This window comes from Microcaecilia unicolor, chromosome 11 (genome assembly GCF_901765095.1).
Source record: "Microcaecilia unicolor chromosome 11, aMicUni1.1, whole genome shotgun sequence".
NCBI lineage: Eukaryota > Metazoa > Chordata > Amphibia > Gymnophiona > Siphonopidae > Microcaecilia > Microcaecilia unicolor.
The window spans coordinates 158320043-158343536 of NC_044041.1; the positions used below are offsets into that span (position 1 = coordinate 158320043).

General features: G+C 45.3%; 1 protein-coding gene across 1 annotated transcript in view; it reads left to right on the top strand.

Annotated features, from left to right (window-relative positions):
• Nucleotides 1-23494, top strand: part of GIPR (gastric inhibitory polypeptide receptor) — a 246513-nt gene that overhangs the window by 192804 nt on the left and 30215 nt on the right. Inside the window, exons 11-12 of the mRNA XM_030219790.1 lie at nucleotides 5038-5107; nucleotides 21682-21770. Of these exons, the coding sequence (XP_030075650.1) occupies nucleotides 5038-5107; nucleotides 21682-21770 (159 nt within the window). The remainder of the gene's footprint in view (nucleotides 1-5037; nucleotides 5108-21681; nucleotides 21771-23494) is intronic.

Here is a 23494-nt window from a genome sequence, read left to right on the forward strand (position 1 = left end):
AGATGGGGCATGAAGCCAGTAGGCAAACTCCATTGGTGCCACCAGATTTATTACTTTTTAATTTGTTGATCTGGCTCAGTACATCGTCCAGGTTCACTGAGATTTCTTTCAGTTCCTATGCATCATAACCCTTGAAAACCATTTCTAGTACATATAGATCTCCTACATCTTCTTCTGTAAAGACCAAAGCAAAGAATTCAATTCAGTCTCTCCACTATGGCGTTGTCCTTCCTGAGTGCCCTTTTGCTCCTTCATGATCTAACGGTCTCACAGATCCCCTCACTGTTTTTCTGCTTCTGAAGTACCTGAGTTTTTGCCTCTGCGGCAAGTTTCTCTTCATACTCTTTTAGCCTTCTTTATCAATGCTTTGCATATAACTTACCAGTGCTTATGTTATTTCTTATTTTCTTCATTCAGTTCCTTTTTCCATTCTTTGAAGGATGTTCTTTTGGCTCTAATAGCCTCTTTCACTTCACCTTTTAACCATGCTGGCTGTTGTTTGCTCTTCTTTCCACCTTTGTAAATACTTGGAATACATCAGGACTGGTCTAACAAGATGGTATTTTTAAACAATGTCAATGCCTGATTTAAAGTCCTAACCTCTGCAGCCAATCCTTTTAGCTTCTTTTTAACCATTTCCTCATTTCATCACAGTCACCTTTTCAAAAATTAAATGCTGCTACAACAGATTTCCTCTGTGACTTCACTACAAATATTAGCTCAAATTTGATAATATTATAATCATTGTTTCCCAGTGGACCCAACACCATTACCTCTGATACTGTGCCCTGCATTCCACTAAGGACTAGATCTAAAATAGCTCCCCTTCTTATTGGTTCCTGGACTAGTTGCTCCAAGAAGCAATTACTACTACTACTACTACTACTACTACTACTACTTAACATTTCTAGAGCGCTACTAGGGTTACGCAGCGCTGTACAATTTAACAAAGAAGGACGTTTCCCTGCTCAGGTGAGCTTACAATCTAAAGGACAAAATGTCAAGTTGGTGTAGTCTAGATTTCTGAGTATAGGTGTGGTGGTTAGGTGCCAAAGGCGACATTGAAGAGGTGGGCTTTGAGCTGTGATTTGAAGATGGGCAGGGAGGGGGCTTGGCGTATGTGCTCAGGGAGTTTGTTCCACGCTTGAGGTGAGGCGAGGCAGAAAGGGCGGAGCCTGGAGTTGGCGGTGGTGGAGAAAGGTACTGAAAGGAGGGATTTGTCTAGAGAGCGGAGGTTACAGGTAAGCAATCATTTATTACATCTAGAAATTTTACCTCCTTAGTCAGTGGTATGCTGGTAAATTTTTAACAACAGGTTCTCTCCCCGGTCCACCTCTGCGCCCCCCCCCCCCCCAAATTGCAGAGCTGGCTATAGCCGTGGGGGGGGGGGGGAATCCATTACTCTCTCCAGGAAAAAACTATTAAATGATCCCAGGTTCCAATCTAATTCATGTTTAATGTGGGATAAAATGCCATAAATAAGTAAATAAATATAAACTTTTAATGTTGAGCACCTGATTCTCAAGGTGAACATATTCCAAACACTATACTGAAAATAAAATTAGTTTTTTTTCTACCTTTGTTGTCTGGTGACTGTTTTTCTGCTCATGCTGGGCCAGTATCCGATTCTGCTGCTATCTGTCCTCTTAACTCCGTTTCCAGGGCTTCCTTTCCATTTCTTTCTTTCCTCCTTTCTTCTTCATTTCTGGTCCTCAGCTTCTGCCTATTTTCTCCATCCATTTGCAGTTATTCTCCTCTCTTCCTTTTCCCTCTTCTCATTTCATTCCTCACTCTTCCCTCCCCTCCACCCATATCCAGCATTTCTTCTCTCTCCCTTCCCTCTCCTCCACCCATGTCCAGCAACCCTCCTCTCCCCTGCCCTCCATCCACCCACCCATGTCCAGCAACCCTCCTCTCCCCTCCATCCACCAATGTTCAGCGACCCTCCTCTCCCCCCTGCCCTGCCCTCCATCCACCCATGTCCAGCAGCCCTGCTCTCCCCTGCCCTCCATCCACCCACCCATGTCCAGCAACCCTCCTCTCCCCTCCATGCACCCATGTCCAGCGACCCTCCTCTCCCCCCTGCCCTGCCCTCCATCCACCCATGTCCAGCAACCCTCCTCTCCCCCTGCCCTCCATCCACCCATGTCCAGCAACCCTCCTCTCCCCCCTGCCCTCCTCTCCATCCATCCACCCACCCATGTCCAGCAATCCTCGTCTCCCCCCTGCCCTCCTCTCCGCCATCTTCCAGCCCTCTCCGCTCCCCTGGTCGTCCATCTTCCGTCTGCCCTCTGCTCCACGATAGTAGCCCTGCTGGTTTCCTTTCTGCGCTGCTGCTGCCGCCGCCCTGCCTTTAAAAAATTTATTTTCCCTCGAGGTGGCCAGCGTTGAAGCGAAGGCAGCAGGCTCAGCTCGGTTCCTGCCTTCGTTCCATTTCTTCACATGGCTCCGCCCTTGCCTGACGTATTTCCTGTTTGCGCAAGGGCGGAGCCATGATGTGAAGGAACGGAACGAAGGCAGGAACCGAGCTGAGCCTGCTGCCTTCGCTTCAACGCTGGCCGCCTCGAGGGAAAATAAATTTTTTAAAGGCAGGGCGGCGGCAGCAGCGCAGAAAGGAAACCAGCAGGGATACTATCGGGGAGCAGAGGGCAGACGGAAGATGGATTAGCGGGGCAGGGGAGCGGAGGCGAGCCGGCTCGCACGTGCCAACAACCGGCTCGCAAGATGTCAGTAAATTTAACAAACGGCTCTTGCGAGCCGGTGCGATCCGGCACCAGCACACCACTGTCCTTAGTGCTCCCTAATCTAACATTTATCCAGTCAATATTGGGGTAATTGAAGTCACACATTATTATAATGTTGCCCAGTTTGCCAGCTTTCCTAATTTCTGTAAACATTTCTTCATCTGTTTGTTCGTTCTTTCCTGGCAGATAGTACAGCCCTACCTATATACTTCGTCCCTTCACAGATGGAACTTCTATCCATAAGGATTCCTGGCTGCTATCTGTTTCATGTAGAATGTTTATTTTGTTTGACTCGATTCCCTCTTTAATGTATAGCACAGTCCCACTCTAATTTGATCCACTTTATCGTTGTGATATATTTTATAACCTGTTAACACAGTGTCCCATTGATTGTCCTCCTTCCACTAGATCTCTGAGATGCCTGTTATACCTTCCTCTTCATTTAGTGCCAAATACTCCCTCCCATCCTATTTTTTAGGTTTCTCGTATTTGTATACAGACACTTCAAATTGTATTTTTTCTTGGCATCTACAAGCTGCTTAGAAGTTGACAGGGATAATTTGCATCCTTTGCTCTCCCCTTAAACACTCCTGGCTTTCTTTCACAATTGTTGAAACCTCTCTATTGTTTAGTTTAGTTTAGTTTAGTTTAGTTTAGTTTATTCAGATTAGCTTTACCACCTTTTCTAACTAGCAGATCAAAGCAGTTTACACTTTTAAAAACATAAAAACAATTTCAGGAAAAAGAACTACAAATTTTCAATAGGAAAGTAAGAATTCCACTCATATAAGGCAGGTTAGGTCAGGAGAAAGAAAATAGAGAGCTGGAGAAAGAGATGAAGTTGCATAGCAATAAAAGAGTTAAAGAGGGGAGAGAGAACAGGAAAAAGGGAGAAAAATGCCAAATGGGAACCCATCAGTGAAGGACCACATCACCTACAGAGGAGAAAAGGCTTGATAAAAGAGCCAGGATTTTAAAGCACTTTTAAAATTGTTATTGGGATTCCCTAAATGGCCTTTTTCAATAATAAACACCAGAGAGGCTCGTTAGATCCACACCAGAAAGAATGCCAAAAAAATCCAGATCGGGGATGGGGGCCGGTGGCACTGTTTCAATAATATCCTTCAAGAATACTCCACACTGAACTATGCGCTGTTGTCTCTCCCCTCCCCCCCCCCCCCACCCAACCCCCACCCCCCATTTTAGTTTAAAAGCTGCTCTATCTCCTTTTTAAATGGTAGTGCCAGTAGCCTGGTTCCATCCCGGTTAAGGTGGAGTCCTTCCTTTCAGAATAGGCTCCCCCTTTCCCAGAATGTTGCCCGGTTCCTAACAAATCTAAATCCCTCATCCCTGCTCCATTGTCTCAACCACACATTGAGACTTCGGAGATCTAAAGGTAAAGAGTTCCAGAATTTTATAGCTTGGGATGAAAAAGAAGCAGTAAAGTATCTTTTATAACATATCTTGGATACTGAGGGAAAATGAAATATCAAACCATTTCTAGCCCAGGGTCATCTAGAAGGTACTGAAGGAAGAGACAAGTGATATAAATAACTAGGAGCTAAGCCATGTAATATTCTGAAAACAATAGTACAGAGTTTAAAGAGGCAGCATTCACGGATAGTGTAATTATATTAGAAATGGGGTAACTCTTTCCTGACATTGCACATTAAAGAGCAATCTGGCAGCAGCACTTTACAATATCTGAAATCAAGAAAAACAGGTAAGAGCTTGAAGAAGTAAGACAAGTTGGTGATGTTAAAAATAATTTTTGATTCACGTAATTACCTTCCGTTTATAGAAGGCATTTTTAATCAGCTTATTCATCTAATCTATCATGGTCAAGTGAGTCCAAAATAATCCTAAATATACTTAAGGTTGATTCAAATCCAAATTCTACCCCATTTATCAAGAGTTTATTTGGTGGAGATGGTAGTGAAGGGGGGCCACAACAAATTAGTTTAGTCTTTTGGCATTCAATTTTAATCGAACAGAATCTGCCCATTCCACAACAATAGAGAAGCAATCTTGGATCACAGGTATGGTATTTTTGCAAAGAAGATTCAAAAGGGATCAGTAACACAATATCATAAACATAGGTATAGTATTCCCATATCTCTCAATTATAGGCCATATGTTGCCATTACTAAATTGAAAAGGATCAGTGATAGTGGTATATTTGATATACCACCTATAAAATTTCTTACCTCAGCAGTTTATGTAAGTAGTGATACTGTTAGTATAATTTGGAAACCCAGCCACATGTTTGACTTTTATTTTTCACATTTTTCAGATGTTGGGAGACAAATGACAACATGGCTTATTGGTGGATTATACGCTGTCCCATCTTACTGGCTCTACTGGTAAGTTCAGATTTCTATTTCATCAAACCTACAGTGCCCCTGCACCGTTCCCTACAGTGGCCCCTGCTGGGAGAGGTTGGCTCTGCAGGAATTGTGAACTTCTTTCACTGTGACCTACAGTGTCTCATTCTGGAATTAGCATATTTAAATATAACCAGTCCCTCAGGTAATTTCTATTGAATAGAGTATCCTGGGCAGAGGGCTGTATGTTTGAAGGCGAAACCACTCTCCTTAACTTCAAGCTTTTGATGGGCAAGGGGAATGAAGACTCATTTCAAAGCCCTACGCTTATGGAACACTTTACGTGACAGCCGGTACCTGCACTCTCTCCAAGTATTTTCTTCTCATTCATCCAAATGAGCTCATCAGATCCAGTCCACATTTTGACTGTGTCATAAAAGTAAAAGAGATAACTATTATCTCAAAGACAAAAAGGAGGTGACAAAAATATTTCGGGCACTTGGAACTCTTGTTTGTTTTTTATCTTTGGACTCCCTCTATGAACTTCTGATCTAGATGCTAGCAATTCTTCTCCTTTGAGGCTCCCAGTCAGGAACTTACCTCTTTTTACCTACAAGAAGACACCTCAAAACACCATACTCTAGTTCTTTCACACATTGCCTGAAAACAAGGTGGGCATCCAAATAGCTGCTCACCCTCACATCCTCTCTCTTGTGAATCCCTGAGCTTCCTGGGCTAATTGTATTACTTCCCCCAGTGGATCTGGACTATCTAGCTTCTACAATCCTGCAGGACACTAATCTGTTAGATCCAGTCGCTCCAAACCTAAGGAATGAAATCCCTGTGGTACACCATCACATATTGCCACCAGACATGAGTTAGAAACGGAGGCACATAGGAGTCAAATTTCAAAAGGAGTTACCTGGGAAGAAGCAGTTTCTACCAAGATAACTGCTGTTCAATGAATTCAATACATATTTTCATCGGCACTTACCTGATAAAGCTGCTGAAAATCTGAGCAGACTGCTGTGGCACTATCCAGATAGTACCAGTGCAGTCTTGGGGGCAGGATCAGCACAGAGTTAGGACTAATTTTATGGTTCATGAAGATTTAAGTCCTGCGTAAACCGCATTACAGTAGTCAGATTTTGAGAGTACCAAAGATTGAGTTAATGATCTGAAGATTGTGTTTGGAAAGTTTCTTTTAAGTTTCCATAGTGATCTGACTACATTAGACACTAGGTTCGATATTTGTGGTTCAAAAGAGAGAGACTGATCAATTATAATTCCCAGAATTTTCAAATTATGTCTAATGGATAAGCTGTGTTACCAATAGTGAAAGTAGAGGAAGTGATTGGTTGGTGAGTATTTGTTAGTATTAAGAATTTGGTTTTCTCTCTGTTAACTTTCAACTTGAAATTGCTTGCTCAGGATTCCATTAGGTCTAAACCAGATTTTATGTTGGTTAAGATTTCGTCAATATCATTATCAAAAGTGATGTAGATTGTAACATCTTATAATCTAACATTGTAACATCATCATAATGTAACAATATGCATGTAATTGCTGTTCTGTAAGGGTGCACATAAGTGCTATAGCACATAACTGCAAGGGAGGAATACAGAGGGGAGAATGGGCAGGGTGTTTACAATGGACATGTAAATGCTAGGCACACTGGTGCTGGGTTACCCTAGTATTTTTTTTAATAAATGTGTTTATTAGCAGTTTTGGGAGGAAACAGTATAAACTTGGAAATATACAATAAAATAGTCAAAAGTAATTCAAATATCTACTACCTGTCCTAAGAGAAATCCAACCTAAAATCCAACCTCAAACTGCGAGTTTGAATAAACTTGATGTCCTGACTGGAGCATTAGAGAACAAGATTATCAGAAATTAGTCTCCAACAACTTCCACTGTATAACATTTTTATTTGAACCCCCCCCCCCCCCCCCAGTCAATCATCCAGTCCCTGACCCATCATCCCCAAAGAACTCTACCATCATCCTGTTACCCCTGAAATGGAGCAGTCAAACCTGCATACTCTCTCTCCTCCCCTCCCCCCTACTGTCTCAGAGGTGATCAAGAAGATGTAAGATGCCCCATCCGATCTTGCCTGTGCAGAAAGGTGCACCATATGGCAACATAGCTCTTCCAATCAATATGATGAAAATGGAGATAAGTAAGGATTTTGAACTAGGCTCACTGTTGCAGGGGTGGTAGTTCCTCAGATATCCAGTTTATCAGGATCAATTTCTTGATTAATAATAGGGCATTATAAGTGAATCAACATTGGGATGAAGTCAAGCCCCGAGCACCCAGGGACTCCTGGGATCCTAATAGTAACATTCCATAATCCCATTCCAGCTGACAGTGCAAAGTATCATCAATCAGAGATAATGCCTGACGCCAATTATCAAGAGTAGGGTATTCCAAAAAGGAATGAACATAAGATCCAGGCAGGTGTTTGCATTTTATACACAAATCAATATCCCACAAGCTCAGCTGCGTTCCCCACTCCCTTGTCATTTAATATCTATGCAAGATTTTATATTGAGTCTCCTGCAAGTCTGCAGGTTTGGTATAAGCACGAAGTGCATCAAAAAGTGCCAGAAACGGGCTCAGTAATGGGTTGATTAAGATCTCTCTGCTATCTGTTCCTCAAGTTATCAATCTCTGGAACAGGGGACATTGCTTTTATAAGTTTATAATAATAGGATAGTTTATTGAGAGTTGTGGGCGTCTTAGAGAATTGGTAATCCAGTTTTCCCATGCACCAGCCATCTGAGTATTGCTTGTTCAGAGCATCCCAATGCCTAACAAGAAAATAAGAAAAAAAGTACTTGTTGGGTAAATTCCATTTTTCTTGTAACTGGGAAAAGGAAGGGAAGAACCCCTGTCCCAGGTCTAATAGCTGTTCCAGGGACGAACAGCCTCATGCTGACCAATCACAAAACATTGATCGGCCTCACCCAGGAAGAAGAATTCCCATCCAATAGTAAAAGTGGAGACTGTCCTGATGGCCGCCCCAAAGCTTTCTCCACCACCTCCAGGCCCTTCTCATTGGGGTCCAAAAATGAAAAGGATGACTCCAGCCCTCTACCTACCCAGGGGGAAAATTTTCAGTCAACCCATATAGCCCTTGTGTATCCATCACATAAGAGCAGCCACATTATATGCTCTCATGTCCAGGAAATTTAGCCCTCCCCCCCCTACATTTTACCAAAAGCAACTTAGCCATACTTATTCTAGGTGCCTTTGCCCTCCATGTAAATTTGGATATTATAGAGCGAAATTTAAGTTCTTCCTTCCAGGCTAGCCAGATCTGCATGATCTGTAGAGGGTTTAGCAATTTAGGAACCATGACCACATTCACCAATGCAATTTGGCCAAACATATATATGGTAGATCCTGCCAAGTCTGACAGAGCTTTCCAATGGCCTCCAAATTGCACAGAATATTAATATGATATATAGTCGATGGGCTAGCACTAAGATAAATACCCAGATACCGCGTAGACTTTCTGGTGTATGGTATGGCCAGGGTAGCATGCCAGGATTCAACACCACTACCCCCACCACCACCACCACTAACATAAGGAACTCAGATTTATCACAGTTTACTCTGAGGCCAGATGTCGTCCCAAAGGTGCATACAATAGTTAATGCAGGGTCCAAATGTGCTTGGGCCCGGTCCAAATATAATAAAAAATCATCAGCGAAGAGGTGGATACTACTCTCCCTCCCACCCAGCCTAGTACTTTATAATCACACCTGGGCATCCAGGTATCATTATAGAATAGGCTCATATCATACGTTATCAGGGCACTTAACAGGAGGTGCTCACTTAGGGGTCCTTGTACTAAGATGTGCTAACAGATTTAGTGCACGCTAAGCATTAGAATGCACTAAATGATAAGACACCTATAGGAATATAATGGCTTCTTATCATTTAGTAAAACAAAAGTGGGAGAAGGAAGCAGGCTGAACAGACAATGGGATAGACACTCAGGTTTATTACTGTAGTACGTGAGACTTGACACGGCATGGAAGTGCCTGCCTCATGAGTCTTGTATTAAAGTTCCTTGTGGAACGAATGACCTTTGCATGTCAGGTGCTGTGTTTGGCTCTCCTCTTTCTCATCAAAGAGGAGAGCCAAACACAGCACCTGACTTGCTCGTTTGACATTTCCAAACCCAGAACATCTATCCCTTTTGAGGAGTGCACTTTTTTTAAAGCATGGTCTTTTTAAAGACCACTTTACATTTGTCTGCTCAACTGCAAAAGTCGTTTGTTCCACAAGGAACTTTAATACACAACTCCTGAGGCAGGCACTTCCATGCTGAAACACGATGCCATGTCGAGTCTCACTTACTACAGTAACAAACTTGAGTGTTTATCCCATTGTCTGTTCAGCCTGCTTCCTTCTTCCACTTTTTGGCTTGCTTTGTTCACCCCATGGGCTTCGTTCAGTTACCCTTTTGTTCTTATCATTTAGAGCATGCTAATCATTAGCATGCGCTAAATCCATAAGAACATATGCCTTGCCATACTGGGACAGTGAAGGTCCATCAAGCCCAGTATCCTGTTTCCAACAGTGGCCAATCCAGGTCACAAGCACCTGGCAAGATCCCAAAACAGTATAATACATTTTATGCTCCTTATCAAGAAATAAGCAGTGGATTTTCCAAAGTCCATCTTAATAAAGGCTTATGGACTTTTCTTTTAGGAAGATATCCAAACCTTTTTAAAACCCTGTTGGCAATGAATTCCAGAATTTAATTACACATTGAGTGAAGAAATATTTTCTCCAATTTGTTTTAAATTTACTACTTTGTACCTTCATTGCGTGTCCCTTAGTCCTAGTATTTTTGGAAAGAGTAAACAAGGGATTCACATCTACCTGTTCCACTCCACTCATTATTTTATATGCCTGTATCATATCTCCCCTCAGCCATCTTTCTCCAAGCTAAAGAGCCCTAGCCACTTTAGCCTTTCCTCATAGGGAAGTCATCCCATCCCCTGTATCATTTTCTTTGCCCTTCTTTGTACCTTTTCTAATTCCACTATATCTTTTTTGAGATGTGTTGACCAGAATTGCACACAGTATTTGAGGTGTGGTCGCACCATTGGGCGACACAAAAGCATTATAATATTCTCATTTTTGTTTTCCATTCCTTTCCTAATAATTCCTAACATTCTATTTGCTTTCTTAGCTGCCACTGTACACTGAGCAGAAGCTTTCAACATATCACCAACGATGACACCTAGATCTTTTCTTGGTCAGTGATTCCTAATGTGGAACCTTCCATCATGTGGCTATAGTTCAGGTTCCTCTTTCTCACATGAATCACTTTGCACTTGCTCACATTAAACGTAATCCTCCATTCCATAGCGTCCCACAGATCAATTCAGATTCCAGAGACTTGTGGGTTGTGTCCCTCTACCAGCAGGTGGACATAGAGAGAATCTCCGAGGTTTGCTATATGTGGACCTGTGTAGCCAAGTAAACCTCAGTATTCTCTCTATCTAGCAGATGGATGGACATCTCTGTGCAGCTGTGCTTTGATCTGGCTACTGGTGTCGTTTGGGCCTAGTTTAGCACAGTCAGGGGTTGAGTGGTTGTTTGTAGCTTCTGGTGTACACCTAGTGGTGCCAGGTCCCTCCCGGTCTCCCCCTACCTTTCCTCCGTCGCCCAGAGCTGTGGGCCTGATCGGGTGTTGCCTTTCTCTCCTGAGTCAAAAAAATAGAAAAAGGTAAGCGTCTCTTTAAGAGACTTTGTTTTTGTTTAATCATATGGAGGAGCTAGACGGGCTGCCGAGTCTGTTTGAGGGGCAGGCGTTTTTGGAGCATGTCAGTGCCTTCTGAGGCGGCTAAGCGCTGCTCCCAGTTTGGGGGCCGGAGAGCAGTGTCGGGGTGTGAGTCGTGCCGCTGTCAGCCCACAGCAGGTGTTCAGCGTGATGGGGATTCCCCTCAGGCGTCCGGTGAGTCAGAAGCAAAGGGGATAGTTTCAGCGGTTTCCTCAGAGCAGTTAGTGCAGCGTGCGTCGGCAGGCACCATTTTTTACTCTCAGGTGCGACCAGCTCCGCACGTGGCAGTTGACAGACAGGAGGCACAGGCTCTGATGGAGGAAAGCAATTTAAAGAGAGCAGGGGAGTCCCTTTCAGTTCCTTTTTCCACGGATTTTGTTTTATTAATGCACAATGCCTTTCTTCTGAAGAAGTTAGGAGCTTCTTTTCAGGCAGCCCCGTCTCTTCCTCAGCAAACTTTGGTTGCTGCAGCCTCTCAGTCTTTCCTGCCAAAACGTCCCCGGGTGGAGATTTTGGATCCCTAGGAGCTATCTGACACAGATGGCCCGGTTTTGTCTCCGGGCTGTCCTTCAGAAACATTGGATTTGGCAGATGAGGTCACCCTGCCTTATGAGGAGGGGGATAACCTGACAGCTGCCCACCTTTTTTGCAGGAAAGAGCTTCCCTCCCTGATTATTAGGGCTTTTGAGGTTTTGGCCATTTCACCCCCTGAATCGTGCCCTCTATTATGTCTGGCACCAAATGCCCACCTTGTTCCTTTCATGTGCATGAGGCCATGAAAATTCTTATTTCGGCACAGTGGGATACGCCGGACAGTGGGCTTAAGGTTGCTAGAGCTATGTTGCGTCTTTACGCGCTGCCTGCTGCTGACTTAGACTTGCTGAAGGTTCCTACGGTGGATTCATTAATCACAACGGTCACTAAGAAAACCACTCTCCCTGTGGAGAGTGGCATGGCGCTTAAGGACCCTCAGGATCGTAAGTTGGAGACTTGCTTGAAGCTGTCCTTTGAAGTAGTAGCCCTTTCCCTGCACGCTTCAGTTTGTGGCTCCTATCGTGGGTACAGAAAGCCTCCTCTCTGGAGGACCGCGTGGCTGTTTTGCTGGCCTTAGAGTCTGGTTTAGCCTTCCTTGCGGATCTTCTTTATGATCTTTTGAGGGCTTCGGTGAAGGAGGTTTCCCTAGCGGTCACTGCGTGTCACTGGCTGTGGTTGCGACATTGGGCTGCAGACGTGGCCTCTAAGTCACGGCTGGCAAGGCTTCCTTTTAGGGGAAAGCTTTTGCTTGGGTCAGACCTAGAACAGATTGTGAAGGACCTCGGTGACTCTAAGGGCCAGCGCTTCCCGGAAGACAGGTCCAAATTTGTGCGACCGGCAGGACCTAGACCTGAGTTTAGGGAATACACGTCGTTACCATCCAGGTCGCGGGGCCTCTTTTCAGAGAGCAAGGTCTTCTTAGATACCTCAGCCCTTTCGAGGTGACAGGCGGGCCTTCCTTTCCGGTAACAGAAACCAGCCCGCAGCCAGGTCTGTCCAATGATGGGGCCCTGGTCCATCTCCAGCCGGTTATTGGGGACAAGCTGTCCCTATTCCTGGTGGAGTGGACCAGGGTAACATCTGACGGATGGGTCTTGGAGGTTATCAGAGATGGCTACAAGTTGGAATTGGCTCGTCCAATAATAGACTCGTTTCTGGAATCTCCTTGCAAATCTCCTGCCAAGGTGCGGGCAGTTACTCCATTTATTTTGTGGTGCCAAAAAAGGGGGGTTCTTGGCGACCCATCCTAGATCTCAAGTGCGTCAACAGGTCCTTACGGGTTCGTCATTTCCGCATGGAAACCCTCCGCTCGGTGATCGCAGCGGTACAGCCAGGGGAGTTCTCTCGATCTCAAAGAGGCCTATTTACACATTCCAATTTGGCCTCCCCAAAGGCGTTTTCTTCACTTTGCAGTGCTCAGTCATTTTCAATTCAAAGCGATGCCCTTCGGCCTAGCCACAGCACCTCAGACTTTTTCCAAGGTCCTTGTCATAGTGGCGGCCTATCTCAGAAAGGAAGGGATTCAAGTCCATCCTTATCTAGATGAGTGGCTAGTGCGGGCATCTTCTTTCAAGGAGAGTCGACGGGCAACCGACAGAGTGGTCGGGTTGCTTCAATCACTTGGTTGGGTGATCAACTTCCCAAAGTGCAGCCTTACGCCCTCCCAGACGCTGGAATACTTGGGAGTGTGCTTCGATACCCGAACAGGGATAGTTTCTCTTCCTTCAGCTCAAGCACAGTGGTTGCAGGGTCAGTTGCGAGCTCTGTTCCAAACTCCGAACCCGCGGGCTTGGGACTATGTACAAGTTCTGGGTTCCATGGCCTCCACCTTGGACATCGTAAAGTGGGCCAGAGCTCATATGCGCCCCCTGCAATGGCACCTTCTGAGCTGTTGGTCTCCTCTCTCGGAGGATTACGAAGTTCGGGTGCAATGTTCGACCCGTTTGCACACAATCATGCACTGGTGGCGCATTCAAAAGAATCTGGTGTCGGGTATTCCTCTGCAAACCTCGGAATGGAAGATCGTGACCACGGATGCGTCGCTGTCTGGTTGGGGGGCTCATTGCCTCCAACAGACGGCCCAGGGCATTTGGACCTCGACAGAGGCGTCTTGGTCCATCAACTGCTTAGAGTTGCGGGTGATTCGTCTGGCCCTTCGGGAGTTTCTGTCTCTTCTCCGTGGTTGCCCAGTTTGAGTTCTCTTGGACAATGAGACGGCGGTCGCATACGTGAACCGTCAGGGGGGCACCAGGAGTGCACCACTAGCGCGCGAGGTGGCAATGATCTGCCGTTGGGCAGAGACTCATCTCTCTCTCTCTTGACGGCGGCTCATATAGCGGGGTCACAGAATGTGCAAGCAGACTTTCTCAGTTGCCACCAGTTGGAGCCGGGGGAGTGGATACTCTCCCTTCTGGCCTTCGATCAGATAGCTGCCCGTTGGGGGATGCCAGTGATGGACAATGGCCATCGCATTCAATGCGAAGGTTCCCCGTTTCTTCAGCAGGGAAGAGAGCTGGGCTCGGAAGGCATCGATGCTCTTCTACAACCTTGGCCCAGCGGCCTGCTCTATGCCTTTCCCCTGTGGCCTATGGTGGGCAGGTTACTGACTTGGCCAGTCATCCCGGTCGAGTGGTCCTGGATTGGCCCAGGCGTCCCTGGTACGTGGATATGGTCAGGCTCCTGTTCGATTGTCCTCTCCGGCTCCAGGTGCAGGATGGTCTCTTGCTGCAGGGACCAGTCATGATGGAGGATCCCTCCCCCTTTGGTCTTACAGCCTGGCCCTTGAAAGGGCGAAGGAAAGGGTATCTGGACGCGGTTATTGCTACGATGCTTCAGGCTTAGAAAAGATCCACCTCGATAGCTTATTATGCTAGGGTGTGGCGTACCTTCGAGTCATGGTGTGCGAGTTCGGGATTGTCAGCGGCTTCGGCTTCGGTATCAGTTATCCTCGCGTTTCAGTGTTGCAAGCTCTTTCTTGCAGAGAACCCTTCCTGCGTTTTACGGAGGCAGGGGTATCGATTAGGACAGTTCCTTTGTTTTTGCCCAAGGTGGTTTCTCGTTTCTATTTGGGGCAGTCTCTGCATTTGCCGACTTTTCGCCAGGAAGATTACCCTGAGCAATTCCGGGCTCTTCGCTGCCTCGACATGAGACGGGCTCGTCTCAGGTATTTGGAGGTGACAAATGAATTTTGTCTTTCTAACCATCTCTTCGTCCTTTTTGGAGGCAGTAAGAAGGGTCATATGGCTTCCAAGGCCACCATAGCTCGTTGGGTGCGGGAGGCCATCACTTCGGCCTAAATGGCATTGGGCAAGCAAGCCCCTGCGCAAATTCGTGCTCATTCTAAGCGAGGTCAGGCTTCCTCCTATGCAGAGTCCCATTTGGTTTCTCTGGAAGATATCTGCAGAGCCGCTACATGAGCTTCGGTCCATACATTCACTCGTCATTATCGGGTGGATGTGGCAGCTCGGCAGGATGCGGTGTTTGGCTCGTTGGTGATTTCTGCTGGGTTGGGGGTGTCCCGCCCTACTTGAGGACTGCTTGGGTACATCCCACAAGTCTCTGGATTGCTCTGTGGGACGCTATGGAAGGAAAAATTAATTCTTACCTGATAATTATCTTTCCATTAGTCCCAACAGATCAATCCAGAGGCCCCCCTGGATTTACTGTCTGTGGTTTTGTTTCGGTTGATTAGTTTTTTTTCGGGTTTCGTTGTTCTGAATGTTCCTTCAATTGATTAAATAATAAACACAAATAAATTTGGAAGTGGTGGAAGTATGTTGGGCATTTGGTCTAACAATATCAGGAGAGTTTTCTATTGTTTCCATTCCACTGCTTTGGTATCATTCATACTGAGGTTTACTTGGCTGCACAGGTCCACATATAGCAAACCTCGGAGGTTCTCTCTATCTCCACGTGCTGGTAGAGGAACACAACCCACAAGTCTCTGGATTGATCTGTTGGTACTAATAGAAAGAAAATTATCAGGTAAGAATTAATTTTTCCTTTGGATGCCCAGTCTCCCAGTCTCGTAAGGTCCTCTTGCAATTTTTCACAATCCTCTTGCTATTTAACAACTTTGAATAACTTTGTGTCATCAGCAAATTTAATTACCTCACTAGTTATTCCCATCTCTAGATAATTTATAAATATGTTAAAAAGCAGCAGCCCCAGTACAGACCCCTGCGGAACCTTACTGTCTAGACTTCTCCATTGAGAATATTGACCATTTAACTCTGTTTTATATCTTATAACCAGTTTTTAATCCACAACAGAACACTACCTCCTATCCCATGGCTTTCTAATTTCCTCTGGAGTCTTTCATGAGGTACTTTGTCAAATGCCTTTTGAAAATCCAGATACACAATATTGACTGGTTTTATTCACATGTTTGTTCACTTCTTTAAAGAAATGTAGTAGATTGGTGAGGCAAGATTTCCCTTCACTAAGTCCATGTTGGCTATGTCTCATTAATCCATGCGTATGTATATGCTCTGTAATTTTGTTCTTTATAACAGTCTCTACCATTTTGCCAGACACCAATGTCAGGCTCACCAGTCTGTAATTTCCCGGATCACCTCTGGAACCCTTTTTAAAAATCGGTGTTACATTGGCCACCCTCTAATCTTCTGGTACCATGCTTCATTTTAAAGATAAATTACATATTACTAACAATAGTTCTGCAAATTCATTTTTAAATTCTGTCAATACCCTGGGATGTATACCATCCAGTTCAGTTGATTTGCTACTCTTTAATTTGTCAAATTGCCCCATCACATCTTCCAGGTTTACAGAGATTTGATTCAGTTTTTCTGACTCATCAGAATTGAATACCATGTCTGGCACTGGTATCTCTCCCACACAGTGGCGTAGGAAGGGGGGGTGGGAGGGGCGGTCCGCCCCGGGTGCATGCGCTTGGGGGGGGTGCCGGCCACGCTGGTTCCCTGCTCCCTCTGCACTCCCTCTGCAGAGAGAGCAGGGAACCAGCAGGGCCGACGCAGCTCGGAGCGTATCGGCCCTCCTGCAGGTAAGAATGCGGTCCGGGGGAGGGGTTCGCTCCAGACGGGGGGTGCGCCGCAGGGGGGGTCACGCCGTGCTGCACCCGGGGGGGTGCGCAGCGGTGACCCGCCCCGGGTGTCATTAGCCCTCGCTATGGCACTGCTCCCACATCTTCCTCAGTGAAGATCGAAGCAAAGAATTCATTTAATCTGTCCGCTATGGCCTAGTCTTCTCTGAGTGCCCTTTTTACCCCTTGGTCATCTAGCAGTCCAACCAATTCTTGTATCGGCTTCTTGCTTTCAATGTACCTAAAACGTTTTTACTATGTGTTTTTGCCTCCAACGTAATCTTCTTTTCAAAGTCTTTCTTTGCCTTCCTTTTCAGCGCTTTGCATTTGACTTGCCATTCCTTATGCTGTTTCCTGTTATTTTCAGTCAGATCCTTCTTCCGTATTCTGAAGGATTTTCTTTTAGCTCTAATAGCTTTCTTCACCTCACTTTTTAACCATTCCGGCTGTTGTTTGGTCTTCCTTCCTCCTTATGTAATACATAGAATAGATTTGGCCTGGTCTTCGAGGATGTTTTTTTTTGAACAGCATCCACGCCTGATGTAAATTTTTGTCCTTTGCAGCAGCTCCTCTAAGTTTTTTTTTGTTTGTTTTTTTTTCACCATTCTTCTCATTTTGCATTGGTTTTCCTCTGTATACTTAATCCTACTACTACTACTATTTAGCATTTCTATAGCGCTACAAGGCGTACACAGCGCTGCACAAACATAGAAGACAGTCCCTGCTCAAAGAGCTTACAATTTAATAGACAAAAAATAAAGTAAGCAAATCAAATCAATTAATGTGTACAGGAAGGAGGAGAGGAGGGTAGGTGGAGGCGAGTGGTTACAAGTGGTTACGAGTCAAAAGCAATGTTAAAGAGGTGGGCTTTCAGTCTAGATTTAAAGGTGGCCAAGGATGGGGCAAGACGTAGGGGCTCAGGAAGTTTATTCCAGGCGTAGGGTGCAGCGAGACAGAAGGCGCGAAGTCTGGAGTTGGCAGTAGTGGAGAAGGGAACAGATAAGAAGGATTTATCCATGGAGCGGAGTGCACGGGAAGGGGTGTAGGGAAGGATGATTGTGGAGAGATACTGGGGAGCAGCAGAGTGAATACATTTATAGGTTAGTAGAAGAAGTTTGAACAGGATGCGAAAACGGATAGGGAGCCAGTGAAGGGTCTTGAGGAGAGGGTTAGTATGAGTAAAGCGACCCTGGCGGAAGATGAGACGGGCAGCAGAGTTTTGAACCGACTGGAGAGGGGAGAGGTGACTAAGTGGGAGGCCAGCAAGAAGCAGATTGCAGTAGTCTAAACGAGAGGTGACAAGGGTGTGGATGAGGGTTTTGGTAGAGTGCTCGGAAAGAAAGGGGCGGATTTTACGGATGTTGTAAAGAAAGAAACGACAGGTCTTGGCGATCTGCTGGATATGAGCAGAGAAGGAGAGAGAAGAGTCAAAGATGACCCCAAGGTTTCGAGCTGAGGAGACAGGGAGAATGAGAGAGCCATCAACAGAAATAGAAAACGGGGGGAGTGGGGAGGTGGGTTTGGGGGGAAAAATGAGAAGCTCAGTTTTGGTCATGTTTAATTTCAGGTGGCATTGAGACATCCAGACAGCAATGTCAGACAAGCACGCTGAAACTTTGGTTTGGATGCAAGGTGAGATATCAGGGGTAGAAAAGTAGATTTGGGAGTCATCAGCATAGAGATGGTAGGAAAAGCCATGCGATGAGATTAATGAACCAAGGGAAGAAGTGTAGATAGAAAAGAGGAGGAGACCAAGAACAGAACCCTGAGGTACGCCGACAGGCAGAGGGATAGAAGTAGAAGAGGATCCACCAGAGTGAACACTAAAGGTGCGGAGGGAGAGGTAGGAAGAGAACCAGGAAAGGACAGAGCCCTGGAATCCAAGTGAGGACAGGGTATCGAGAAGTATGCTGTGATCGACAGTGTCAAAAGCAGCGGAAAGATCAAGAAGAATGAGGATGGAATATTGACCTCTGGATTCAGCCAGTAATAGGTCATTGGAGACTTTAGTAAGCGCAGTTTCGGTTGAGTGGAGAGGGCGAAAACCAGATTGTAGTGGGTCAAGAATAGCATGTGAGGAGAGAAAATCAAGGCAGCGGTGGTGAACAGCACGCTCAATTAATTTGGAGAGAAAAGGGAGGAGGGAGATGGGTCGGTAATTAGAGGGACAAGTAGGGTCAAGTGAAGGCTTCTTAAGGAGAGGTGTGACCACAGCATGTTTAAAGGCAGTAGGGACAGTTGCAGTGGAAAGTGAGAGGTTGAGAATGTGACAGATAAAAGGAATAAGAGCAGGTGAGATGGCATTAAGAAGGTGGGTGGGAATGGGATTAGAGGAACAGGTGGTACATTTTGAGGAAGAAAGGAGAAGTGTAGTTTCCTCTATAGTAACTTCAGGAAAGGAGGAAAAGTAATGAGGGGAAGGAGAGAGAGGGGAACGAACTAGTGGAGGGAGAGGTAGCGAGGTAGAGAATTCAAGGTTTATCTTTTGAACCTTGTCATGAAAGAATTCAGCAAGGGTCTGAGGAGATAATGAAGGGGGAGTTGGGGGAGGGGGCACCTTGAGGAGAGAGTTCAATGTGGTGAAGAGAAGTCGAGGGTTAGAGCCAAGAGAGTTGGTCAGTTGGATATAATAATCCTGTTTGGCGCATAAAAGAGCAGATTGGAAGGAGGTCAGCATGAATTTAAAGTGTAAGGAATCAGCAAGGGCCCGAGATTTCCGCTAGAGGTGTTCGGCAGAGCGGGTACAGGAATGTAGGTAGCGGATATTAGAAGTCAGCCAAGGTTGGGGTTTTGTACGCCTTATAGGGCGGGTCATCAAAAGTGCAAGTGTGTCTAAGGCAGAGGATAGAGTATTGTTGTAAGAAGAAACAGCCTCGTTGACAGACGTGGATGGTGCCACAGTAGAGAGGAGGTTTGAAACATGGGAGGATAGAGATGAAGGGTCAATATCGTGAAGATTCCTAGATAAATTAGATAAGATAGGACGGGACTGGGAGGGAGGAGATTTAAGTGTGAAAGTTATAAGATGGTGATCAGAGAGGGGACGATCTGAGGCAAGGAAACTAGAGGGTGAACAGTTGGAGGAGAAGATGAGATCAAGACAGTGACCATTTTGATGAGTGGGGGAGGTGGAGCATAGTTGGAGATTAAAGGAGGATGTTAAAGCGAGTAACTTGGAAATATAAGAGTTGGAAGGATCATTAGCAGGAATATTAAAGTCATCAAGGATGAGAGAGGGGGAGGAAGGATCATGGAAGAAGGCAAGCCAGGCATCAAAGTCACTGAGAAAGGATGAAAGGGACTTATCAGGGGGACGATAAATGACCGCTATTCGAAGAGGCAGAGGAGAGAAAAGGCTTATATCAAATCTGATCATGTTATGATCACTGTTATCAAGTGGCCCCAGCACCATTACTTCCTGCACCAGATCATGTGCTCCACTAAGGACTAGGGGCTCCTTTTACTAAGCGGTGGTAAGTCCAATGTGGGCTTACTGCTCACTATACAGGAAGTACCACCAGGCTACTGCAGTAGCCTGGTGGTACTTCCCACCCCTAGTGCACCATCATTTCCGACGCTACAAAAATTTATTTATTTTTGTAGCGCCAGAGTGTACCTGGCGGTAATCGGGTAGTGCTGCATGCTGCCCAGTTACCGCCAGCTTAACGTGGGAGCCCTTACCACCATCTCAATGGGTGGTGGTAAGGGCTCCCCCTGAAATGGCCATGCAGCAAGTGCTTTACTTGCCACCCGGCCATTTCCTGTCGGAAAGTGAGACTTCCCTTTTACCAGCTGCAGTAAATAGGGGGCCTTGGCGCATGTGTAAAACATGTGACGATGCCAGCACCAGCCCCCTTTTGCCACAGCTTGGTAGAAGGGTCCCTCGGTCTACAATTGTTTCTCCTCCATTAGCGCACCTTAGTAAAAGGATCCCTAACAGAATTACACCTTTAGGGCTGGATTCTGTATACAGCGACTAAAGTTGCCGATTTGTACACAGAATTTAATTGCTTAACAAGCCAATCAATACAAATGGTTGCTAGCAATCAATTATTGGCATTAATTGGATTTAATTAGGATTTAAGCACAGATCGTATTCTATAACGATCTGCGCATAAATCCTAACATGTAAATTTCGGGGTGTATGGCTAGGGGCGTTCTAAAATTTTATGCAAGTGAATACAGAATTCAGCTGAACCGCGCCTAATTTAGGCACCGGCATTTACACCTACTTTTGAAACCTTCTGCTGATAGGTTGAAACCTTCTGCTCAGTGTGCTGCTGCGGCTAAGAAAGCAAATAGTTGGTTAGGTATTATTAGGAAAGGAATGGAAAACAAAAATGAGGATGTTATAATGCCTTTGTATCGCTCCATGGTGCGACCGCACCTCGAATATTGTGTTCAATTCTGGTCGCCGCATCTCAAAAAAGATATAGTGGAATTAGAAAAGGTGCAGAGAAGGGCGACGAAAATGATAAAGGGGATGGGAAGACTTCCCTATGAGGAAAGGCTAAAGCGGCTAGGGCTCTTCAGCTTGGAGAAAAGGCGGCTAAGGGGAGATATGATAGAGGTCTATAAAATAATGAGTGGAGTGGAACAGGTAGATGTGAAGCATCTGTTTACGCTTTCCAAAAATACTAGGACTAGGGAGCATGTGATGAAGCTACAATGTAGTAAATTTTAAACGAATCGGAGAAAATGTTTCTTCACTCAACATGTAATTAAACTCTGGAATTCGTTGCCAGAGAATGTGGTAAAGGCGGTTAGCTTAGCGGAGTTTTAAAAAGGTTTGGACAGCTTCCTAAAGGAAAAGTCCATAGACCATTATTAAATGGACTTGGGGAAAATCCACTATTTCTGGGATAAGCAGTATAAAATGTTTTGGACATTTTTGGGATCTTGCCGGGTATTTGTGACCTGGATTGGCCACTGTTGGAAACAGGATGCTGGGCTCGATGGACCTTTGGTCTTTCCCAGTTTGGCAGTACTTATGTACCTAGGCTCAGTTTATGCCCTAAGTGCTATTCTATAAAGGATGTGTACCCTTTATAGAATAGCACTCAGCACGTAAAATGTTTGGCAACAATTGTTAGGCGCCACTTATAGAATTTACCCCTTAATGACCTGGGAAATATAAGACTGACAGAATTCTGTAGCTCCAGGGTGTGAACTGACTCTGTAATACCCAAACCTTTCATTTTTTCCCAGATCAATTTCTTCATATTTATCCGCATCATAAAGATCATCATTTCTAAGCTGCGAGCACACCAGATGAGGTACACTGATTATACATTCCGGTAAGGAAATGGATGTTATTGTGCTTCTTCATGTCACGGCAGTTTTGTTTCATGGCCCAGCCCAGGTTGTCGGTTCACTTTGAGTCATGCAAGGAACACCAAGGGTCCCTTTTACTAAGCCCTGTAGCCACCTACGTGCATCCTATGTGCGTCAATTTTGAACTACCGCCCGGCTACCACATGGCCCGGGCGGTAACTTCATTTTTTACATGTGTCCACTAAGAATGCCGGAAAATATATTTTATTTTCCGGTTTGCAGCGCTAACCAGGAGGTAATCAGCATTGTACGCACATAGACCATTACCGCCCGGTTAACACTTGAGACCTTACCGCTAGGTCAATGGATGGTGGTAAGGTCTCAAGCCCAAAATGGACACGCAACAATTTTTATTTTGCCATACGTCCATTTTCGGCCAAAAAATAAAGGCCTTTTTTGCAGGTTCATTGAAAATGGCCACTTTTTGGCACACTTTAGTAAAAGGACCCCCAACAAACTGAGCCATTTCTTATTGGGTTAAAAACAGTAAAAGACACATTCAAAAATAGGCCAGATCAGAACAAGATTTCCAGAGAAATAAGCCCCAGGGAAATAATTGCCCAGTGCATTTCTATGGGAGAACAGCATTTAGAGCTTCCCAAACTGTGGGTCAGGCCCTTAAATAGAGTCACAAACCAGAGGCGTAGCCAGGTTTTGATCTCAGGGGGAGCAGACTTTTATAAAATAGGCGCCGATTGGTGTCAGCTAGACAGCAGTGTCTGTGTTGTTGCTCAGGGGCTGTGGCGGGCAATGATTAATACAGGCTGTCTCTGTTGCATCCTGCCTACAAGGAAACAGTAAGTTACATCAGTAGGCAGGACGCAGAAGAGGTCCCTGGACTGGCCAGAGCAGGCAACCTGTCTTCTTTTCAAATAAAAATATTCAAATCGTGACCAACACCTCAGGAATAGCACACCCAGTCCTTCCACTGCTAGACACCTTGTTTAAATCAGATGGGCTTTTGTTTGTGTGGCGACTCTACAGGAGGTGAAGAACACTAGTCTTGAGCATTTTTATTTTGGGTGACCTTTGGTGGCCCTTGCCCCAGAGCCTACTTTCAAATAGGGCTAGACACTTTGTGAAATAACACAAACCCCTGCAAAAAGACACCCACAACCTATACTGAAAACTTACCACACCAAAACATCCCTAACCCACCTATGAAAAGACAATGCTATAAATATTACAGTGGGACCTAGAGAAGTGTTTCCCTAGGTAGTCCTGGAGTACCCCCTTGCCATTCAAGTTTTCAGGCTGTCCACAATGAATCTGCATGAAAAAGATTTGCATGTAATGGAGGCAGTATATGCAAATCAATGTCATGCATATTTATTGTGGATATCCTGAAAACTTGACTGGCAAGGGGGTACTCCAGGACTGCCCTAGAACACAAAACCTACCACACCATAACAGCCCTAAACCACCTATCAGAAGACAGTGCTATATATATTACACTGGGCTCTAAAACACCAATATACCTACTATTGGGAAACTGGAACAAGTTGCACTGTTACACATTCCTACACAGATACTACATGCTGGCAGAATCCTTCACCTCAGTCACACATACAGAACATGGACAGACCCTCATCTATATAACATAAGAGTAGCCATACTGGGTCAGACCAATGGTCCATCTAGCCCAGCATCCTGTTTCCAATGTGTGCCAACCCAGGTCACAAGCACC